General features: G+C 45.5%; 1 protein-coding gene across 21 annotated transcripts in view; it reads left to right on the top strand.

Annotated features, from left to right (window-relative positions):
- Positions 1–21,593, top strand: part of KALRN (kalirin RhoGEF kinase) — a 661,253-nt gene that overhangs the window by 363,675 nt on the left and 275,985 nt on the right. For all 21 annotated transcript variants that reach the window (XM_041763076.1, XM_041763066.1, XM_041763054.1 and 18 more), the window contains exons 14-16: positions 4,309–4,504; positions 13,137–13,303; positions 20,545–20,664. In XM_041763076.1, the coding sequence (XP_041619010.1) occupies positions 4,309–4,504; positions 13,137–13,303; positions 20,545–20,664 (483 nt within the window). The remainder of the gene's footprint in view (positions 1–4,308; positions 4,505–13,136; positions 13,304–20,544; positions 20,665–21,593) is intronic.

Raw genomic sequence — 21,593 nt, 5'->3', positions numbered from 1 at the left:
GTCAGTGTGTGCCAGGAGGATGCTGGATTCAGTGAATCTCATCTGGCAGGAAAGTCTGGGGCTTCATTTTGAAGTGAGCCTTCCCATTTCCCATTGCCTCTTATCCTTTCTTTCTGTTTCACTCCTTCTCTGATTTCCCTTATGGCTATGGCTCTAGAGTAGACAATTGTTAGCATAGAAATATTGCCAATGTATCTCTCAAAGAGGTCATTGTATCCTAGCACTCCAATTAATTCAGGAGAGCAAGAGAGATAGGAGCCACTGGAGCCAAGAGGGGAACTGAGTGGGCTGGAGCTGAGATGGACCTAATTGAGTGGAAGGAGAAAGCAAAATAGAGTGATTGAAAGCTGAATACCCTGTGGGCAACTTGGGTTCTCTCCTTCATTCATCTGGTGCAGGCCCTACTTTTTGCCCTGAACAAATTCTTTCAGGTTTCTTTTCCAAATGGAGTGAAATAGCCAAATTAATTCCCCAGTGCAGGATTTCCTTTTCACGGTCTCTGTATTAGCAAACAAGTCTATGTCCAATATTATGAAATAAGCCGGAGAAAAATTTCTGGGTCTGGGGGGGATGGGGGTCATGAAGCTCTTCACGTCAGAGGGTTGACTTTGAAGGGTGATGAGGATCTGACAGACTGGGAGAGGAAACATGGGTGTTTCAGGGCTATCAGATCAGGGAAGGAGGCTGGACAAAGTAGGAGCCAACTCTCAGGGTCAGCGAGTAACCTGCTGACTGACAGCCCCCATGAGACGGGGCTGGAAAGTTAGGCTTGTTCATTAACAGCTGGTAAGCTTCAGGTTTGAAAACCAAGGTTCTTATTAAAGAAAAAAAAAGTGGGGATCCAGTGGTTTGGCGCCTGCCTTTGGCCCAGGGCGCGATCCTGGAGACCCGGGATCGAATCCCACGTCGGGCTCCCGGTGCATGGAGCCCGCTTCTCCCTCTGCCTATGTCTCTGCCCTCTCTCTCTCTCTCTCTCTCTCTCTCTCTCTCTCTGTGACTATCATAAAAAAAAAAAAACAAACAAAACAAAACAAAACAAAACAAAAAAGTGCCCCTGCTATGTGCCAGCCTGGTACCCCAGAAAGAAGGTAGGGAGGAGGAGGGCAATGAAAGAACATTTTTTGATGACACAGAAAATAGGAAAGAAAATAAACTCCAGTAAATATTAGAAATAAACAGATCAGACTATTTCAAGGATCTGGGCATCACTGCTGGGGGTAATAGGAAGAGCAAGGCAAAAAGAGAGAAAAGAGAGTAGACATCAGGAAGACAGCCTGGCTGAGTCAGCTGATCTGTTGAGAAGCCCCTCGAAAGTCTCATTCTTTGGGCTTCATAAAAGACATGGGTCCTTTGCCTAATGATGTCAAGGTAGTAAGGGGAGAAGAGGGTAGGAAAGGGGAGAGGAAAGAATATAGAAACACCAGATTCAGAATGCTGGATGTATTTCATGTTGGTAGATTCAGATTCCCAAGGTACCGAATCCCTGAGGCTCACTCTCCCAACTGAAGCACCTAAACTTTGCTCTGCTCCTCCTCACCAGGACTCTCAATACTATCCATCCCACAGACTCCTGCTTTCGGACCCCTGCGGGATCTTCCTGCAGCAATTAGACCTTGCATAGACTCAGTTTCATGGAAACAAAACAAAAACTAAAATTGAAAGAAAAGACAGGCTCTTCCTTTCATGCTTGTTGTTGTCTTAGTTTTATTCTGATGTTTCTTAGTTTACAGGCTAGGACGTAGGCCAAAAAAATATATTATTTGTTGTCAGTACATTATCTGATAAAGGATTTATCCAGCATATATTAAGAACTCTTACAAATCTAAGAGCAAAAGATAATTAACCTCATTTTAGAAAACTGGAAAATATGCTTTACAAAAGTAGACACAAATGGCCAATAAGCATGTGAAAATGTGCTAACCATGATTAGTAGCATAAAACCATAGTGAGATATCCTTCGTGCCCACGAGAATGACTAAAGAGACTGGTAATACCAAATGATGGTGAGGATATAGAGCAACTAGAACTTTCATACATTCCCAGTGGAATGTAAAATTGCTGTTGGGAATGGGTACCACACACCTACCGTATGACTATGATCACACTCCTAGGGAACTCTCAAGAGAAACGAAAACCTGTAGCCAGAGAAAGACTTGCATAAGAACTTTCACATCAGCCATACTCATAATAGCCAAACACTGGAAACTACCCAAATGGTCATCCAGCCAGAAAATGAATAAGCAAATTGTGGCACATCTACACAATGGAATACTACGCAGCAGTAGCAAGGAATGAACTACTCAAACACACAACAGCGTGAGTGAATCTTAAATAGAGCATGTTGAATAAAGGGGCCAGACCTGAAAGAGTACACACTGTATGACTTCATTAGTACGAAATCCAAGAATAGGCAAAACTACATCTGCAATGGTAGAAATCAAAAGGTGGTACCTGAGGCATGTCAGAGGGTAAGGTTGGGCAGGGCACAAGCACACTCCCTATGGTGATAGAAAGGTTCATATTTTGGTTTTGGTAATGGCCACATGGGTGGACAAAATGGGTCAAAACTGAATGCTTAATTAAATATGTGCATTTTATTGTATGTAAATTATACTTCAACCTTTTTAAATACAGTAAGGAAAACATTTATTTATAGGCCTATTCATCCTATATTATAAATCAATTATCTGTCTTACTCTTCTCAGTTTAACTCTTTTCTCTAGTTAGAGAATGAAGTGCTTTTCAAAGAAGGGATACAACAAAATCCTGTTTTGCCTGTCAACCTGCTGGTTCCCAGATCCCCAGGATAAGTAGATACTAGGTTTTCCCGCTGAGCTCAGTGGATCCCTTAGTTGACCTGAGATGATGTGGGGAAATGAGGTCGGAGTCTAGGACAATAAAGGTGGTATTTTTACAATTCCCTTGTCTCTGCTTCCAAGACAAGCAACTACTCTCTGTATGAAGAAAAGTCTTACTGTTAGACAAAAAATGGAGTCCTGTGCCCCAGATGGAGGCCTCTCATGCCAGGCCGCTTGCCTCTCCCATCCTAGTCTGCATGGCCCCAGCCCAGGATGTAAGTGTGCCATCTCCCAGCTGCCTCGAGCTGGCTTTCTCTCCAACCTCCACCCCATCCCCTGATGTTCCCAGAATGCCAGTGGTTGTCAGCAGGGGAGGTTATGCCACATGTCAGCAGTTATGGGGGAGATGCAGCATAATGGAAATCCCTGAACAAGGGCTCTGGGATTTGGGCCTAGGCTGCCTGGGCCATATTGCAACTGATGCAGGGTGAGGCTTTCATTTCCTCTTCTCAGAAAAGAAGGTGACAGTCCCTGTGCCATGGCCTTCGCAGGGCTACCAGGCAGGTGTGAGCATGAGACAGTGGACCTGAAAACCGTCAGAAGGGTTCTCTGCTCAGGTGCAGTTGCTCATTCAGTCTTGCCGAGTTCCTGCCTGGGAATGGTGCGGTTGCAAAGGAAGCATGGGATTCGGTCCCTCCGTGCGGTCACATGTTTGAGGTACAACCAGGGAAGGTGTAGAGCCATAACCAGTAGGCAGGTTCCTATGAGGGCAGAGTTTCCATTCATTACAGGCTTCAGTCTTCATTAGAATTCCACCTTTTGATGGTATGCAGTCTGCTTGGGATTTCTACAGGTCTGCTCTCCATTTACACCGTTAGTCACCACGTCCAGGTATCAGCCTTTGCAGGGAGAGAGTCCCCTGCAGTAGAACAAGGGAACCACGGCCGGGCCCCCGGGGCTTGATGTGCACCAGCTCTGAGTGTGTCACCTCGGGCCAGTGACAGGTTTCTCTAGCCCTCAGTTTCTGTGGCTCAGAAAGAGTGAGGAGCCTCTGCGACCACTCTCTCCAGTGATGACATTTTTAGAGTCCTGCTTGGGGTGTGGTGGACAAAGCCTCTGCAGTCAGAAGCAGCACTGAGCTGTGTCCGCAGGTGTGCACCCCTCAGCAGCAGGGTGAACTCCGGGCAGGTGGCATCTGTCTGAGGGGACGCCAGCTTCCTTGTCGGTAAGATGGACCCGGAGATCTCCACCCGACCTGCCTCTCCGGGTCATGGTGGGAGTGGAACAGGATGGAATATGCAAAAGTTTTATAAACTGTAACTTACGCAACATTTGCGGCTGCAGACATAGAAACACCTGGAGGATACTGCAGCAGGTGTGCACGTGCGGGTGTGTGGCGCAGGTGCGCACCTGTAGTTTAGGGCTGCAACGGCCGCAGAGCAGAGACGGATGCAAGGATGGGTTCGTTATAGGGCTTGGAGTGGGCGAGCTGACCATCGTTCCCTTCCAGGTGACGGCGGAGCTAGATGCCTGGAACGAGGACCTGCTCCGGCAGATGAATGACTTCAACACGGAGGACCTGACGCTGGCTGAGCAGCGGCTGCAGCGCCACACGGAGCGGAAGCTAGCCATGAACAACATGACCTTCGAGGTCATCCAGCAGGGCCAGGACCTGCACCAGTACATCATGGAGGTCCAGGCGTCAGGTGGGTGGCCTCTCCTCCCGGCAGGCGGGGAGCCCGTGGAAACAGGAACAGCCTGACCCCGCCCGTCCTTCCACTCCGCTCATTCGCTTTATTCCCACAGATACAGGAATGGAGGTTTTTTGCCATTTTAGAGTAAAGGAAACGGATGCAGGAAAGCTGAAATCACTTGTCTGAAATTGTCCAGTTAGGCTCTGGTAAAGAGGAGGATAGGGCCGGGGTCTCCGGGGCCTGTGCAGGGAATGGAAAAAACAAATCACAGACAATGGCACAGATTCACAAAAACCGCAGGCTTGCGGAACTAAACCAGGTGGGCTCCAAAAGCAGCCAGCCAGCCAGTGAATTGTACTCCAATGTGTAGATGTTGGCTGTTCACCCCCCAGGTCCCCTCTCCTGCCCTCCATCCCCAGGGGTCTCTGGTCTCGGGCTCTGAGAGTCCCAGTTTTTTAATCGCTTGTCTGTGTATGAGTGTTTGAAGTGCAGATAGAAGTTTATGGCAAGGTCATATAATTTTATGACTTCTCAAGAAACTGTGGCTGAGTACCCAGATCTCACTTCTTCTCACGTTCAAGGTGTATTCAGTATCTACCCAGCAAAGGCATGACCCCTTCCTGTTAGACCCACCGCTCTCCAAAATGGTCTTTGGTGTTAGAACTGGAGAGAGCCATAGCAATCCCAGGGTCCAGCTAGTCCACTAGACAGGAAATCCCTCGTGTGGGCACACGCCAGTAGAGTGCTGGGATCCAGTCTCTACACCCAGACCCACCCGTTGCCCTGCCCGGCAGGTCCTCCTTGGCTCAGGCTCCTCACCCTCTAGGAAGAGGCAAATGGGGGTCCAGGTCATCATCAACTCTTGAAAACACAGTTAGTCTATGTCCCTGTTGACCATGAAGGATTTTTTTTTAAGGTTTTATTTATTTATTCATGGCAGACACACAGAAGCAGAAACATAGACAGAGGGAGAAGCAGGCTCTTCACAGGGAGCCCGATGTGGGACTCGATCCCAGGACCCCGGGGTTCACACCCTGAGCCGAAGGCAGACGCCCAACCGCTGAGGCCCCCCAGGCATCCCGACCATGAAGGGTATTTAGAATCATGAGACTGTCAGGCCGACTTTAGCAATCAAACCTGACCATAGAGTACTGTGTTGGTTTTAATGACCTGAAGGAATAAATCACAGCATTCCAAGAAACCTCACTTCTAACCAGAGGAGAGACAATCAGTAAATTCTGTCCACTTTGCTCAGTATAACCTTTCCATGAATTTTCATTTGTGTTGTGAAAGCTGTGGCTGCCCCGGCTTGTTCACAGTGCAGAGCTTGCCCTGTAGCCCCAGGAAGGGCCGTTCACGTTGCAGTCTCTTGGTTGAGGTTAGGGACGACTCTTAAAAATGACAGTGCCAGGCCCCAACCCCAGATATTCTGGTTTAACTACCCCTGAATGGGACTTGGGCATCAGCCAAAAAAAAAAGACTCCCTCCTCAGGTGAATCCACTGTGCAGCCAGGGCTGAGACCCACATGCAGGTCGGAGGGCCCATAGAACCTGCCACGTCAGAGTCTCTGGGGGTGGGCCTGACGGTCTGTGTTCCCCCAAGCCCTCCCGGTGGTGCTGATGCACCAAGAGTCTAGGACCTCCTGGGAGTGCAGGCCCTGGACCGACAGCACCAGCATCACCTAAAAGCTGGTTAGGAACGGAGAATCCCAGCCCTTATCCCAGACTTGCCCATTTGAATCTATACGTTAACAGAATCTCCAGGTAAACCCTGTGCACGTTACAGTTTGAGACACATGCGTGGCAGTGGCTTGTACATATTCAGGGTTTCGTTGGGGAAGGGGAGGGAACCATGATCCTTTCTCTGCGGCTGAGAACCTTACTGAACCCCCTTACTCAGGGTTCACGTCAGAGCTTGTCCTCACGATGCTCACGGTAGCTGGCTCTCCAGCTAAGACTGGGAACCCCGAGAGAATGTGTGGGACCCACAAGAGAGGCTGGGACGGAGACGCCTGGCGGGGATGCTCACCCCACGCCGTTCGGTGTCGATGCATCTGGCAGGAGGAAGGCCGGTCTGCCTGGAAACCTGCAGTACTTGGTACCGGGGTGCTGGCGTGACCTGGGCAAGCCCATCTCTGTCCCCAGAGCCAGGTAGCCATGGTAACGGAAAGACCACAGGTTGCCGAGAGTCCCTGAAGCCTGCCTGTGATTGCAGGTTGGCCGTGCTCGGCCGCCTCCTCAACCTTGAGGGCCAAATGGGTGAAAACACTCCAGGCAGGTGGGCCCACACCCACAGTATCCTGATCAGGAAATGAGCTTTGTCCAAAGAGGCTTGATTGGCCTCTTCGGGCCTCTCTGCTGGGCCTGGCTGGTCCCCTGTTCCTACCACAGCGAGCTGCTCAATCTGGCGTCGTCCCTGAGGCTTCCAAGGGAATGAATCCAGGGATTTCGGGGAAGCTCATGTCCTGTCTGCTGCTGAGTGCCTGGTCCTGCAGAGGATGCATGTACCTCACCTCTGGCTTGGAGGAAGGGGAGGCAGAGTCATACCAGAGCTGGGGAGGGGGGGTGGAGGTTGGGGGTGGACCCCGGGGTGGGTCTTGCCCCCAGGAGGTTGAGGAATGCAGGACTTCAGAGATGCAGGAACTGAGGCAGCAGATGTCTTAGTCATTGATGCTGGGTGTCCAGTAAACTATATTTGAGCTAAATATAGTTCAATATATAATACATAATAATATAAAGATAATATAAGCTGTTGTCTTAGAAAAAGGACAGTTCCAAAATTAACTAAATTGATCGTTAGCCCTGCATGGTCCATTAATTAAGGGCTTATGCTTTGATTCTGTAGGAATAAATGGAAGTAGGGTATTTCCGTACACTTACTTTCAGGTGTGTGGTTTGTAGTGTTGAGCCGGGTCGCACTAAATCCCTCTGGTGTGCCAACGGCTCTACCCAAAGCAGGAGCCTTGCTTAAATCAGCCTCAGGAACGGAAGGTGAAGCAGGAACTTTCTCCACTTGCTCATCGTTCTTTCCTCCCTGTAGTGCGATCTATTTCGGCCTCATGTTGGGAGGTGCCAGGTGTTGCTGGAAAGAGTCAAGTTGGACAAAACACGCTGGCTAAAGTCAAGGTCCGATTCCACTATTAGCAAGCAGTCTGCCTTTGGAAAGCTCCTGTTCCTTCTCTTTAGACCTCTCTTCTTCTGTCTACTGTGGGAGGTGGGCCTGGATTCCTATAGTCCCTTCCAGTTTGTACTTCCCATGATGAGTCAGCCTCATCACCCCCAGTGGCTATGCCAAAGGTCTCTCCAGTGAAATCTGACCATGTGACCTTGGGAGTAAGATGAGCTACGTGTCTTGTGGATACGTTGCTTTTGTGGTCTAATCAAAGCATCAAGCTCTTTCCTTATGTGAGATTTTTTAAGTGAAAAATCTTTGGGATCTGTGGCAATGATACTTAAAATTTACTGTGCCTGGGAATAACCCAGCCCTGGCATTTGGAAATGAATAAAGTGTGGTGTGGGGATCTCTCTTCTCCTTGAGCACAGCGCTCAGAGTATGAGCCACACCCCTCCCTACCCGGTTCCGTTTGCACATGCTACCCAATCTCTCCCAGCCTCACCTTCTTCCAGAAAACAGCAGTCACAAGAATACCCACCACACAGGGTCACCATGAGGCTGCAGTGTGATAATACTCGAGCATGGTAAGGGCTCAAGAAAGCTTGGTGACTGTTGTATGTTATCCTTGTTTTCTGGCACATACTGCGTTCTGTTGGACTATGTGCTCCTGTAGCTTCTCCAGCAGCATGAGAGCAGGACTCTTCCTTCTCTTTCCATTCTCAGCATCTAGCAGAGTGGTCATGTCTTGTACATAGCACGTTCTCAATAATAGTACTGACTTAGTTAATGGAGTGAACATCAGTGTGGGTGGAATACATGTAGGCAAAAATAGCTGGCCATGAATAATTTCGCTTGCATCATCAAAGGAAAGAAAACGCCTGTGTTTTTCCAGAATGGAAGCCACTCCGGGGTTAATAGGGATGTGGATCTGATGGAGGCTGAGTGCAGGGAAAGAGAATGTAGGTGTGAAACCATGGTTCTCGGCCTGGCTGCTTGTTTAGAATCACCTACAGAACTTAAAACTACCAAGGGCTGGGCCCCACCCCTCAAGGAAGTCTTGCTTATTTGGTCTGGAGTGGCCCCAGATTTTTCTTTTCTTTAACTTCCCAAGTGATTCTGTTGTACGGCCAGGGGTTGAGAATGTTGATCTAAAAACCCAATTAAAGGACTTTGTAATTTCTGACCTGGGTGTAGCACTGAGGAGTGGCGCAGAATGAGAAGAAAGGAGGAAAGATGTTCTGTCTCTGAGGCAGGCTGAAGTTAAAGAAAGCACAAAGAACACATCCGGGTGGCATAGCCAGGAATACCTCTATCTTACCCTAGATGACAGCCACCTCTCTCCTGGAGGAAAGGAAAGTGGTACCCTCGATGTGGCAGCAAAGCTAAGTACAGTTAGCTGTGGCCTCGATCCCTAAACAAACACAGTGCCAGCCACTCTGCTGACAGAGTGTAGCATAGAGACTATCTCTGTCTCTGGGTTGCTGGCCACCGTACCCTCTTAGCCAGTGGTTTCTCATCTTGGTTGCATGTTCGTATCACCCAGGGAGCTTTAAGACTTCCTGATGCCAGGATCCCGCCCACAGAGAGTCTCTCCTGTTACTGCTCTGGGTGTGGCCAAGGACATGGTGATTTTTAAAGTTCTCCAGCTCTAATGTGAGCCAAGATTGAGAGCACTGGTCTAAGAGCATCCAGACCATCACAGTTTCTAATGATGTACACTGAGCAAGTCCATAAATATCTCACGGTAGGATTTTAAATTGACATTTTTACAAGCCATTCAACAGCTCCTTTAGTAATCAGTGATGAATATGTGGTAATTTACCCAAGGGAAAGGAGGAGGTAGGAACATGGATATTTTGAGCTTACTAAATGCCAGCCACTCTATACACCTAATCTTACTAAAGCCTACAACACCCCCAGAGGTCATTGTTGGGATTGTTTTTACCCAAGCTCAGAGAAGATTGGGAGCCCAGAGATGCACTTTTAATAGGGGGAAGAGCATAAATTCAAACCTAAGTCTGTCCCTTCCCAGCATCTGCAGGTGCTTTCCACCACAGCACATGACCTGAGCCCTTCCCCTATAGAGGCCAGGTGCTCACTGAAGAGGTTATCTATTGGGTGTTCTGAGTCAAGCACTGTGCTGGGTGCTGAAGATGCAGAGATACATAAGACATGTGGTGCTGGCACCAGGGAGCCTGTAATCCTGTGAGAACATGTGCAGGTTAATAAGGAACCATCCCAGTGAGAATGTTCTGCAGGAAGGATGGGTACAGAACACTGTGGGATACATCAGTACAACTTGCCCTAAAGAGACCGACAAACTGTTTCACTACTTGCTGGAAAGAGCTCACCTGTCTTGCTGCATTTCTAAGAGCCCCTAGGAAAACAGGACTGTGATTAGATTAGATTAGAACAGTAACATGAGCACAAGCACACTCTATTTGGGGTTGATTGATGGATATTTGCCAGTTGACGGGTTTTGACGGGAACTCACGTCAATGTGTTTGGGGGCGGTGGGAGGGAGGAGTGAGTTTCTATCCTTCCAGGTGCCACTTCCTGTTCCATCCACTCCATGCACAGCATGATGTGCTGTTGAGTGCAGGAGGCATTGTCTTCCCCCCATTTTATTTCCTGTGTTCATACATAAAATAGTATCGAGGGAGGTAGATGCAAGTGAAGGGCTTGCGTCTCCGGGCAGGCCGGGAGCCGGGTGTGGATGGTGTGCTAGGCAGGCACCAGCCCTTTGATGAGTTACCAGCTTAGAGGGTCCATTTACATGCGAGTGGCAGAGGTGAGCCATGGGCTTCCCAGAGAAAGATGCTTTCTCCAAGCCCAGCATATTAAACACCAGAGGGGCACGCGGAATGAAAACGAGCTGGAAAAAACCTGCATCATGGCTGGAAGCAGGGAAGAGCTTCTGCTCCTGCAGATGGATTTTAAATTACATTTCCAGAAGGTAAATATGGGAGTCAGGGGTCATCTCACTGTGCCGAGCACTGCAGAGATAGAAATTTTCGTACTTCTTATTTTTTTGTTTCAGTCAAAGTGATGCTGTACCTCATCCCCTTGGTAATTCAAAATAGTAGCTGGATGGAGCTGACTGCCAAAAGAACAAGCCGTTCTTCTCTGTCTCCCACAGATATTTCAGGAGCTGGGATTTGGAATTATGAAACTGGTAGAAAAAAATAAATATGAAAAGATACTGAAATTATTACCATGTAACACCAGAAGTCTTTTCCACTCTTCCATATTGTCCTTATATAAAACACTATTTTTGCCTTTGGAAATGAATTTCCTTTAGCATGTGTACACTCTCCTTACACTCCCCCACTGTATCCGGCAGGTGTGTTGGTGGTGGCAGGTGTCTTGGTGGTGGCGGTGATGAGTTTCTGATGATGTGAGTCAGAGTGTTGGGGAAGTCTCCCAAAGGGGACATATTTTTAGGTGACTATACATTGAGATTGGCAGGTTCCTTGGAGTGTGATCCCTGTGGAAATACCTCACCCTTTGGGAATTTTAGTCTCAACCCCACTAATGGTTGGGTCCCTGTTTGGCAGCATCCAGACCACAGCTGCACCGGGTCATAGAGTACATGATGAGGAGCCAGGGAAGGTATCTGGACAGAACCTAGAAGCTGTAGAGCCATGAGGGGTCAGGGATCAGAAGGAGGCAAGCAATCTACAGTTAGGATTTTTGTGAAGCTATGGGTCTGAGCAAAGTTGAATCAATCAGAACCAAGAAACAATATAGGTTATAATTTGCATCAAGCTGGAGGTAGATAGCAACCAAGAGGGCATGAATGTAAGAAGGCAGAGAGTGGAGAGCTTAAGAGTCAGAAATCAGGAAAGCCACAGGACTAAGGAGCAAAGGTCTGTGTGTATGATGTTATGACAGAGGCTCTACATGCATTATCTCCTTTAATCCTCCCTATGAACTCCTGAGTGGGGTAGTTTATGAGATAAGTAGGTGTGTAAAATCCTATTTTATGTATGAGGGAAGTGAACCTTCTGACAGCTTAGATAACCTGCCCATGTCCAGTATTCCGACTCAGGGCTGGTTCTAGAGCTACCACACTTTTCAAATAGCCTTCAAGAGCTAAGGTAGGAATGGAATTCAGGCCACTAGCAGACAAGAAGGCCTTTGATAACTAAGACAGTCCCTTCACTCCATGTCAGTTTGAGAAACACTGCTCTAGTCCTGCTGGTGATGATATATAAATAGGAGCACCAGCTTGCTGGAGAGAAAGTGTGTGTGTCCACAGTTGCGTGTAGGGGAAGGTATATAGAAAAAGTAAGAAAGGGGAGCCTAGGTGGCACCGTCGGTTAAGCATCTGACTCCTGGCTTTGGCTCAGATCATGACCTCAGGGTCGTGAGATTGAGTCTCAAGGTGGGCTCCATGCTTAACACAGAGTCTGCTTAAGATTCTCCCTCTCCTGCTGCCCCTGCCCACACGCTCTCTCTCTAAATAAATAGAGAAAGAAAGAAAGAAAGAAAGAAAGAAAGAAAGAAAGAAAGAAAGAAAGAAAGAAAGAGAAAAAGAAAGAAAAAAAGAGAAAAGAAAGAAAGAAAGAGAAAGAAAGAAAAAGAAAGAAAGAAAGAAAGAAAGAAAGAAAGAAAGAAAGAAAGAAAGAAAGAAGAAAAAGGAAGGTGGAGAGGAAGGTAGATAAGGAATAGACAGCTTCCCTGATGGGTATTGACTCGCAGTCCCATCATAGGTCAGACAATCGGCAGTTTATTAATGCAGATGATGTATCCATGAACATTGGGAACCCTTGTCAATGGCTGACTAGGCTTATTCATTGCTTTGAATAAGGGGAAGGATGTGAGCAAGCTCTCCTCGTGTGGCTGCAACTTCCGCATGGTTTTTGTAAATGGGTAAGCACTCAGTGCCCCTGTGGTACTGCTGGCGTATGTTTATCAGGTGTGTTGCCTGTGTTTGAGAAACAAGGTATGAGAGCCAGCATGTATTTCTGAGAGTTGTTTTTTTTTTAGGGGGCCTAAGTAGTTAGCTAATAAAATCACCACTGCCCGGAGACTCTCATCAGAACAAACTTGCCATCTAATTATAAATCGCATCTCACCAGCTAAAAGAGTGTGCCTTTGGCAGAAGTTCCTGAGACAGGTTATTTTCAGTTTTGTTTTGTATTTCCCAATGTGATCCAGAGCCTTGTGTGTGAATCTTGTAGGTGTTAGTAAATCCCCCAAGAGGACTATCCAGAGCTTTCTTCTCTGGGGATGGACTCCCAGAGAACCACCTCCCTCTGTAACTCCAGATGATAACAAGGAGCCCATCATCTGTCAAAATTCCCAGGCAAAGGATCAGATAATCCAAAAGAGGTGGCATGGTTTAGACATCCCAAACAGAAGTCCATGGTGCCATAGTCCACTTCACGGAGGGATGTGTAAAGGCTGGGAGGGTGGCTGCTTGTGACTATTTCCACATCCCTACTTTCTTAAGAATATTGAAGGAAATATGGTCTTTATAGTACTATCTCATTTTTCATTGCTCACATTTTTTTTTTACATCAGGAATTGAGTTAATCTGTGAGAAAGACATTGATCTGGCCGCCCAGGTCCAAGAGCTACTGGAGTTTCTCCATGAGAAGCAACACGAATTGGAGCTCAATGCAGAGCAGACCCATAAGCGGCTAGAGCAGTGCCTCCAACTGCGGCACCTCCAGGCTGAGGTCAAGCAGGTGAGCCCCTCCAACCTTCCACCTGACCTGGGCCTGCTCCTGGTGGGGGGGAAAGGCGTACAGAGCCACCCATGTAACCAGAACTTGGAAAACAGGTAAGTTAAGGAGTGGTTGTTTGGTTTCTGAAAGCGAGCCTGGTATCTGTCGGATCTAACAACTAAACCTGATGGTGCAAGGCTCAAACTACCAATGCATTCGTTTTCTCTCATAATAATCTAAGGAGCATTCTGGAGCTTTCCCAAGCTGTCCTCAGGCACTGAGCCTGTTCTCTCCCTTTCTACCCTCAATCCTGACACACAGTTCACATGAAATGTGAATCATTCATCAAAACATAGTCAGGCCTTAGAGCCAGGCTGGTTAACTTGGGGCACCTGCGTGCCTACTACAGTGCCTGAAACATGGTCGCTATCCCATAAGCGGTAACAGTTTCCCTTATTCTTTTCAATATGTGTGTGGTACTTCTAAGAAGATTTCCTTGCCATATTAAAGTCAGTTAAGAAAAGAGACTTCTTATCCGTATGAGACATGATGCTACCCATTATACCAAAGGACACACCCCAACCCAAACCTAGAGGAACTTCTAGGAAAACACGGTAACCAATGGCACATTAAAAAATATTACATATTTTATATTATGAACAGACTACATTTTAATTATCGGCATAATGGAGATTTTTTTTGTTGTTTAGACAAAGTGGGGTTGAAGAAATAGAAGTATATAATATTTCAATTTATTGAGTGCTTGGTGCCTTTTAGGCCCATCTCTCCATCAATTGTCACAACTGTTCTCTGAAATAGCTATTATTCCCCTTTTATAGATGAGGCCGCTGAAGCTTAGAGAGGTCCCCAGACAAGGTCACCCTGAGGAAGGAGCATGTCACTGCCCTCCTGGCCACTGGTCCAGGAGAGCTTCCCAGCAATGGGCTCCATGGCGTTTCTGTGACTGTTCCTTCAGCTCCAACACTCTTCCAAGCAGCCCTGACCCCTGGGCCCTGACGACAGAGCCCCACCCCAAATATCCTAAGCAGAGAAACATCTGCCTTTTAAACTTTTTTTTCTTATGCATCGTGGCTATTACACTGTCTTATTTAACTCTGTTAATTTATTACAGTGGACAAAACACCATATTTTCTTTCATTACTGCTGTTCTCTTATATTCAGGGTATTTTGTATTAATGCCTGGCTCTTAGTTATTATATTGTTATTTACTATAATGGGCAAAACTGTCTGCTGTGCCCCCTTCTCCCAATCAGCGCTCAGCCAGAGGCTGCACACACTGCGCTAAAGGTCGGGCCTCAGCACAGGTGACGTCCCTGAGCGCCGAGGAACGAGGAAGGCCACCTGGACTGTTTTGTGTAATTACACTAGGCCCACACCTGAGTCTGCAGAGACGAGGTGGAAATCCTAGCAGCGACAAGTACACAAATCCTGCGACTCTCGGGAATGATGAGATACTTTTCAGAGGAGAAGTACTTTTTCATTTACAGTCTCATTTTAAGAGAAGAGACCATGGGGAGAAGGGGGTGTATGTGTATTCTACAAGTGGGGAAACTGAGGTAGCATAGGATTTGTGCTCCCAGGGCCTGTTGAGTTGACTAGTTAGCTGAACCATGAGCCCATGCTTCCTTTATCAACAGTCCCATAGTTGCCCTCTCCTGGGCCCTGTTCCTGCCTTAGGGCTCCAGGAGGAATAGAAAGAAGCCCTCCAGCAGAGCGCAGCCTGGGATTTTCCTGGCCTTCACAGCACCTCATCTGAGAAGACAGGCAGGCATGGCTCATGCCCGGCAGAGAGGCTGGCATCTACTTGGTCACCTAATCAGTCAGCAAGCTCCAACAGATCATGGGAGCCCCCCACCGTTCATGCGGTTATTTCCACCAGCCGAAGGTGGCAGGAGAGATCATCAGAAGAAAATGGGAAAATCATTCCTGTTTGATTTGAAATGAAATCTATACTTTTGTTCCCGGTTTTTCATTTTATTTATTATCTGTTCCAAAATTAATAGTAGAGCCAACTCCCTAATTATGTTCTTCATGACTGGTATGAAAATGGAAATGAATTTTCATCCTTGAATGAAAATTCTGTGTAGGATGGGGAGTTGGGATGATGATAAGTAGTTTGTCAAATGGAGAAGCAGGGTTGTCTATATACAAATAATCCAGGCTTGACTAATACCTGAGTGCATTCCCTTTTAGTATTTCTTGAGTTGGAGGACAAAAAAATTTTTCTGCCAGAAAAAATTGCTTTTCTCCACCATGGTGAGGATGACACATGTAGGACTGTAGTTCAAAACCATACTGGATTGGTGCAGCCAGACGCAGGAAACACATGAAGGCCTTTGCAAAGGACAGCGGCCTTGGGAGGAGCCCTGGGATTGCTGCTTATTTAAGCCACCAGGCCTCATTAGGCTGCCTTGTTTTCCTTGTCAGCGCCAGGCTCTTTCTTTTGGGAGTCGTCTGATCCAGTTTCACAGAAGGCCTTTTTATTTGATGGAAGTTGGTGGAGCAGGAAATATTGATTTGGAAGCTGTTGACACTTGGAAGGAGGGAGTTAATTTAGATGTCAGTATTGATCAGTGGAGCTAAATTTAGACACCAGCTTGAGAGTTTGTTTCTCTTTTGAATATACCCCCCCCCCCAAAAAAAAAAAAGAAAGAAAAAGGACACCTTAATTGAAATGCCATTAATGGGGATGGAAAGGAAGAGAACAATGTGCTGCTACACAGTTGTGATGTTAGAGCCCATAGATGAGAGCTTTAGATTTGGCCATCGGAACTGTAGTGTACTTATACCACCATTATGTTAAACTGAAGCTTTGAGGAGAGATGATGCCACAGATGTTAGACTAAAAATTGTCAGGAGTTGAGAACAAACAGAATTATTTAATGTGACTAATGTTCTTTTGGAGGGGTTGTGTGGGACTCTGCATCTATTTAGATTGATGGCCCAGACACCTCTGGAAAAATGTTGACTCTTTAAGGGAATTCACTTACAGCCCATGGTCTGGGGCCCTAGATGATTCAGATGCCCCCTTTCTTCTAAAAAAAAAAAAAAAAAAAAGACAGTTCAGGTTACTCCCCAGCCCCACAGAATGCTCTGATTGCTTCCCAGGAAAATTACTACTCTGGCAAAGATGACCTCACATTTATTAGATAATCAAAGCTTTGAAAAACCTACTTAATGGGCATAAACCTAAGTGAATTTCCATATGTATTCCTGCAGAACAGTGCCTTTAATACAAAATAGGCCAAAATGGGTTTGTAAGCTATTTGGGGCTCTAAATTATGGGAGAAGAAACCATGCTTATTAAGTCCATGTCTACTAAAGACATGGATTTAAATTACCTCTATGGACCAAATACTGGCCAAAATTTGCTTATGACCAAAATGAACAGTGAAAACAAAAGAGGAAATATTATCCTGTTAAGAATATGTGTTAAGTTCTGTTCACTATACCTAAAGGTAGAAAGGAATTGGGTTAGATCCAAAAGAGAGGCAACCAAAGGGGCAAGCATTTGTTTCAAAATGGAGAAAATTAAGAAGACCCATGGTCACAGTCTATAAAACCAGGAAGAATGATCACATATAACCTCATAAACTGTGAATCTTTTGAGCTAAGAAATACTGGAAATATGACATGACAGGCTCTGAGCTACCACCTGAGGGGCCGGCAGTTTTTCCTATGACCAGACTTTCAGAAATGACTGTGGCTGGGGTAAGTCCACAGCAGCAGCAGGTCCTGGAGTCAGAAGCCTTGAGGCCATCCTCATCGCTTTATTGTCAGTGTGACCCAGAGAACACAGCCGTATCCGAGCAGCTTCCCAGGCTACGTGGTTCCAGGAGACAGCGTGGCCCACTTAGACGGGATCATCATTTGTGGATGTCCACGTCCAGTTAACCAAATCCAGTCTTCTCACTGGGATTTGCCTGCACTTCCTTGGCCCAAGGAAGCAGTAGGTCCCCATTTGCAGTTCACCCTCTCAGTTCAGACTGAGCTGAATTCTTGGCCAGCTCTTGAGTCCCTGAACAGCAAAACTCCTTGGGTTGCTCATTTTTATAGACCTCTCCCTGGTATCCTATGGTTGTAGGGTGAGTCTCTGAATTTTGAAAGAAGTATGGAATCTTAGGATTCAAAGTGACCCTCAAAGGTCATCTGACCAATAGGTAAATTGTTGCCTAAGATAATTGATCAACATAAAATGCTCATATTATGCATTACACTTTATGGTTTGCAGAACCACTTTTATATTACATTTCATCTTTACTCTGTGACTTAAGCAAGCAACGTGTAACCACTTTACAGATAAGAAAACTGACCCTCAGAGAGGTTAAGCGATATTTCTTAAATCACACAAGACTAGTAAAAACAATGCTTTATCATGTTTATTACAATATTTCTTCTACTCCCTTGCACTCATTTGGATGCTCATAGAATAAATAACCAGGGGTTTTTTTGTGTTTTTTTTTTTAAGATTTTATTTATTTATTCATGAGAAGCACACAGAGAGAGGCAGAGATATAGGCAGAGAGAGAGGCAAGCTCCCTGTGGGGAGCTCTATGTGGGACTTGATCTCAGGACCCCAGGACTATGACCTGAGCCAAGGGCAGATGCTCAACCACTGAGCCACCCATGTGCCCCTAAATAACCAGTTTTATGAGCCAGGAAAATAAAGGACGATGGTAATAGAAAAGTATACCAACAAGGGTTGACATTGATCAGACTACAAAGAATGATGCTAACCAAACAACTGGGGTTCCCTCATCACATCAGAATATGGCAGTAAGCTCTATAGATACTGGAAAAAAAATCAGTTGTCCTAGCCTTTTTCTTTCTCCCTGTGCGAGGTGTAAATGAAGAATCATAGCATATACCTAGCTTTACTCCAAAACTAAAAATCACCACCTCCACCATCACCAGGCTTTACATCTTACAACGTGTTGCATCCACCCCTGCTGTAGGAAGGGAAGGTGCTATTATCCTAACTTTGCAGACAAGGAAATAGGCTTGGAGGGTTGAGTAGTTTTGCCAGGAGGTAAAAAAAGCCAAGTGTTCTAATATTAGATTTTGTAATTTTTTTCTTCACTATTCCATTCCTGCTTCTGGGACGGACACAGTTATAGGGATAGGTCCACCCCTGAACCTAAGCCATGGGGATAAATGTACACTTTTATCTCCCTAAAATCAAAACTCCTTCTTTGGAGACCTGAGACGCCTTTATAAACAGCTTTTAGGAAATGAAAATTAACGAGGATATCAAGGATATGGCATGACTTTATGAAAGGCTTAGAGACTGAAGTCTACGATATCTAAATGGAGAGCTGAATGGAACTCCCCATCACCATAGCTATAACTGATGTTTCCAGTTGGCTGAAACTAGAGAGGAACAGATGCCAGCAAGACTCAGGAGGCCCAGAGGGAGTCAAATTGTCCCTCAAACGTTGATTTGTGATGCACACAAAGTAAATGTTTCTCTGACACCCTCAAGTGAATCTTGAACCAAGTAAAATGCAATGAATCATGGCAGAAGGACTTGCATAGTTCAAACTATACATTGTGAGTTCCATTTTCCAAAGAGCTGAGGCATTTGGGTATGCAATCCATGTATGCATGTACCCAAACTTACAGGCAGCTTTTGGAAATCATTAGCACCTCTAACCAGCCAGCCCCAGTACACCACTGGCATCAGAGATTTCACACATACACTCTGAGCTGTTATATCTGCAACTAATTGCTTTACAGATTTGGCATCTCATCCACAATCTGCCAGACCGGCCACGAATTAACATCTCAATCCAAATAGCCCAGCTTCGGCAGGATTTGCGCCCCAGTGTTATCCATGTACAATATGTCATCGGTCATATGCTGCTTGAGGAGGAAATTTGAGAAATGCCTATGAGGATTATGGAATAGGAGAGACCAGGCTTAGTATTCTTCTAATTGTTCAGCATGAAGTTGAGAGGAGGAAAAAAAAAATCTGCAAAAATCTGAAACAGATTGTGGTATCTTCTCCTTTGCCTTGAAGTAACAGATGGGTGATATTTACTGATCTTGAAATTTCAGAAGAATTTTTATTTCCTCTCCAAGCAAACTCTTAGACTCCCTAATAAAGAAAATATTTAGCAATTTTCTGGTGACCAGACACAAGGTAGATTTTCAAGGCCTGATTCTTCCAGTTTGATTATTTGCACTCGACTCAAGATCTTGGCTGGAGAGTTGCCACATGCCCATTTCACCTAGGACTGTCTAGACGGTGTCAACTGTTTCTGCTTCTATTCTAATATTCCCTAGCTGAACTTTCTTTCTCCCAGTACTAATTAAGGTCACCTAGAAATTTTACTTAGCCTAACCATTGCCTCTAGATAATTTAAATCAATTATAACTTCTCCTTTTTTCTAATGATCCAGTGTATGGATTATTTATGCTGTTTTACTTGTTTTCTTTCTCCTTCCTCCTTCCTTTGGGTTGTTTATCTGTCAGAGCTCAAACCTGTGTGCTCTTAACTGTTTTTGCAAGGCATAGGAGGTTGGAACCACTGTTCGGGTGTGATTTGGGTATTGTCTATAGATAATTGTTTCCTTTTTTAAAAACATTACTGCATACTCACCATTTGTAAGGGACTGTGCTGGGCACTGTGTGAGATTAAAACATGACTCATATACTGCCCTAGTCTTCCAGAAGTTTACATTTGTGGGAAAGGGGTATATTGAGATGTTGAAATATAGATCAAAATTACTGAACAAAGCAATCTGTGGTGAGTGCCACAAAGGTGGCATGGTGTGGTTGTACTAGATGAGGAAGAGATGTTTCTAATGGGAGTAATTGGGTATAAAAGATTTTTAAGTTGTTGGTATCTGAACTGGGCTAAAATAAAAGAATATCAATATATGGGATTTATTTACTTGCACCCTTCTACATTCCAGAGAGAACTTCAGAAATGTGCATACTGTACAATCAGATAATGTTTAAAATAAATGGGAAAGGAAATTGGGACAGTGGGGTAACAAGGGTAGAAAAGAATATATGTATCCAAGAATGAGGTTGGTACTTACAATAAGCACCTTATGGCACAAGATGCCAGGTAAGATGGCAGAGATGAGCATTTTAATTATCCAGAGCCTTCCTGTCCTCTCTCCAAGTGTGGTCAGAAGATAGCAAGGTCTGACTTAAGTACCCATCAGAGAAAGCCAACAGCTCTGGGGAGGTTGTGAAGGCTGTTCACCCGTGTTCTTGTCCTGACTCCCTAGGTCCTAGGATGGATCCGCAATGGGGAGTCAATGCTCAACGCCAGCCTGGTCAATGCCAGCTCTTTGTCCGAAGCCGAGCAGCTGCAGCGGGAACACGAGCAGTTCCAACTGGCAATCGAGGTAACACCCAAATCTGACTCCACTGTCCTCCTTTTCCCTTTTCTGCTCTGCACCTCAGGCAGCTTGATTCCCTTTAGATAGTGAAGTCCTGACTCTTTCTAGTTAAGTGGTCTAGAGAGCCTCCTTGTTACCCAGGAATTGATGGTGAAGCAAATGCAGGGGTTCATCACCCCCAAGGAAGCCTAGTATTACAAGACAGGTGTTCACACCAAAAGTGTGCATCGTGGTTACTTATTGGACCTTTACACCTTAAGGCCCCCGTATGTTGAGATTTTTGCACTTTATGGACTCTACACCATGTGAGGCATGTGAAGCCAAAAGGTTAGAAGCCACTGCCACTTAAAGATCCCTCAGAAATGAAGATAATCAAGTACAAAAGTCATTAGTATATTTGTATTCCATTTTAAAACATTTAATTTATACGTAATATTTAGATTTCTTTGTCAAATTCTGACTGTAATTTAACAAGAACAGTGAGCATCAGAGCAGGTTGCACAGGATAGTTTGCCTCACTGAACGTAGTCGTTCAGTAACACAGAAGCCGCGTTTCAAGAATAAGCTGAAACCAGAAGTTGACCAACTGACACTTGTTTTAATGGCTATTTTAAAAATAAAATCCCTCTTACATTAATCTAATATAAATTTTGTTATCTTGCTCTAAATGATACCTTTAATTATCCTTTCTACTAGAACATCCTCCTTCCCGAAGGGACTTGGGCTGATTGCTTTAGAGTGGTATGGGGAAAAGAGCAGGAAATGGGACATGGGACAGTATTAAAAATAAAGTAAGTTCAATACCAGTGGGAGCAGAGAGAAACGTTCAAAGACATTCATTACTTATAGTTCAGTATAAAACTCAACCCACTTTTGAGTGCGTAAGAAATGCAAAGGTGTTATCTTCTACTAAAAGAATGAATGTTAATGAGAAT

The sequence above is a fragment of the Vulpes lagopus genome, chromosome 1, assembly GCF_018345385.1.
Source record: "Vulpes lagopus strain Blue_001 chromosome 1, ASM1834538v1, whole genome shotgun sequence".
Classification (NCBI taxonomy): domain Eukaryota; kingdom Metazoa; phylum Chordata; class Mammalia; order Carnivora; family Canidae; genus Vulpes; species Vulpes lagopus.
Note: the sequence above shows the minus strand (reverse complement) of the source record. Positions and strands in the feature narration are given on the sequence as shown.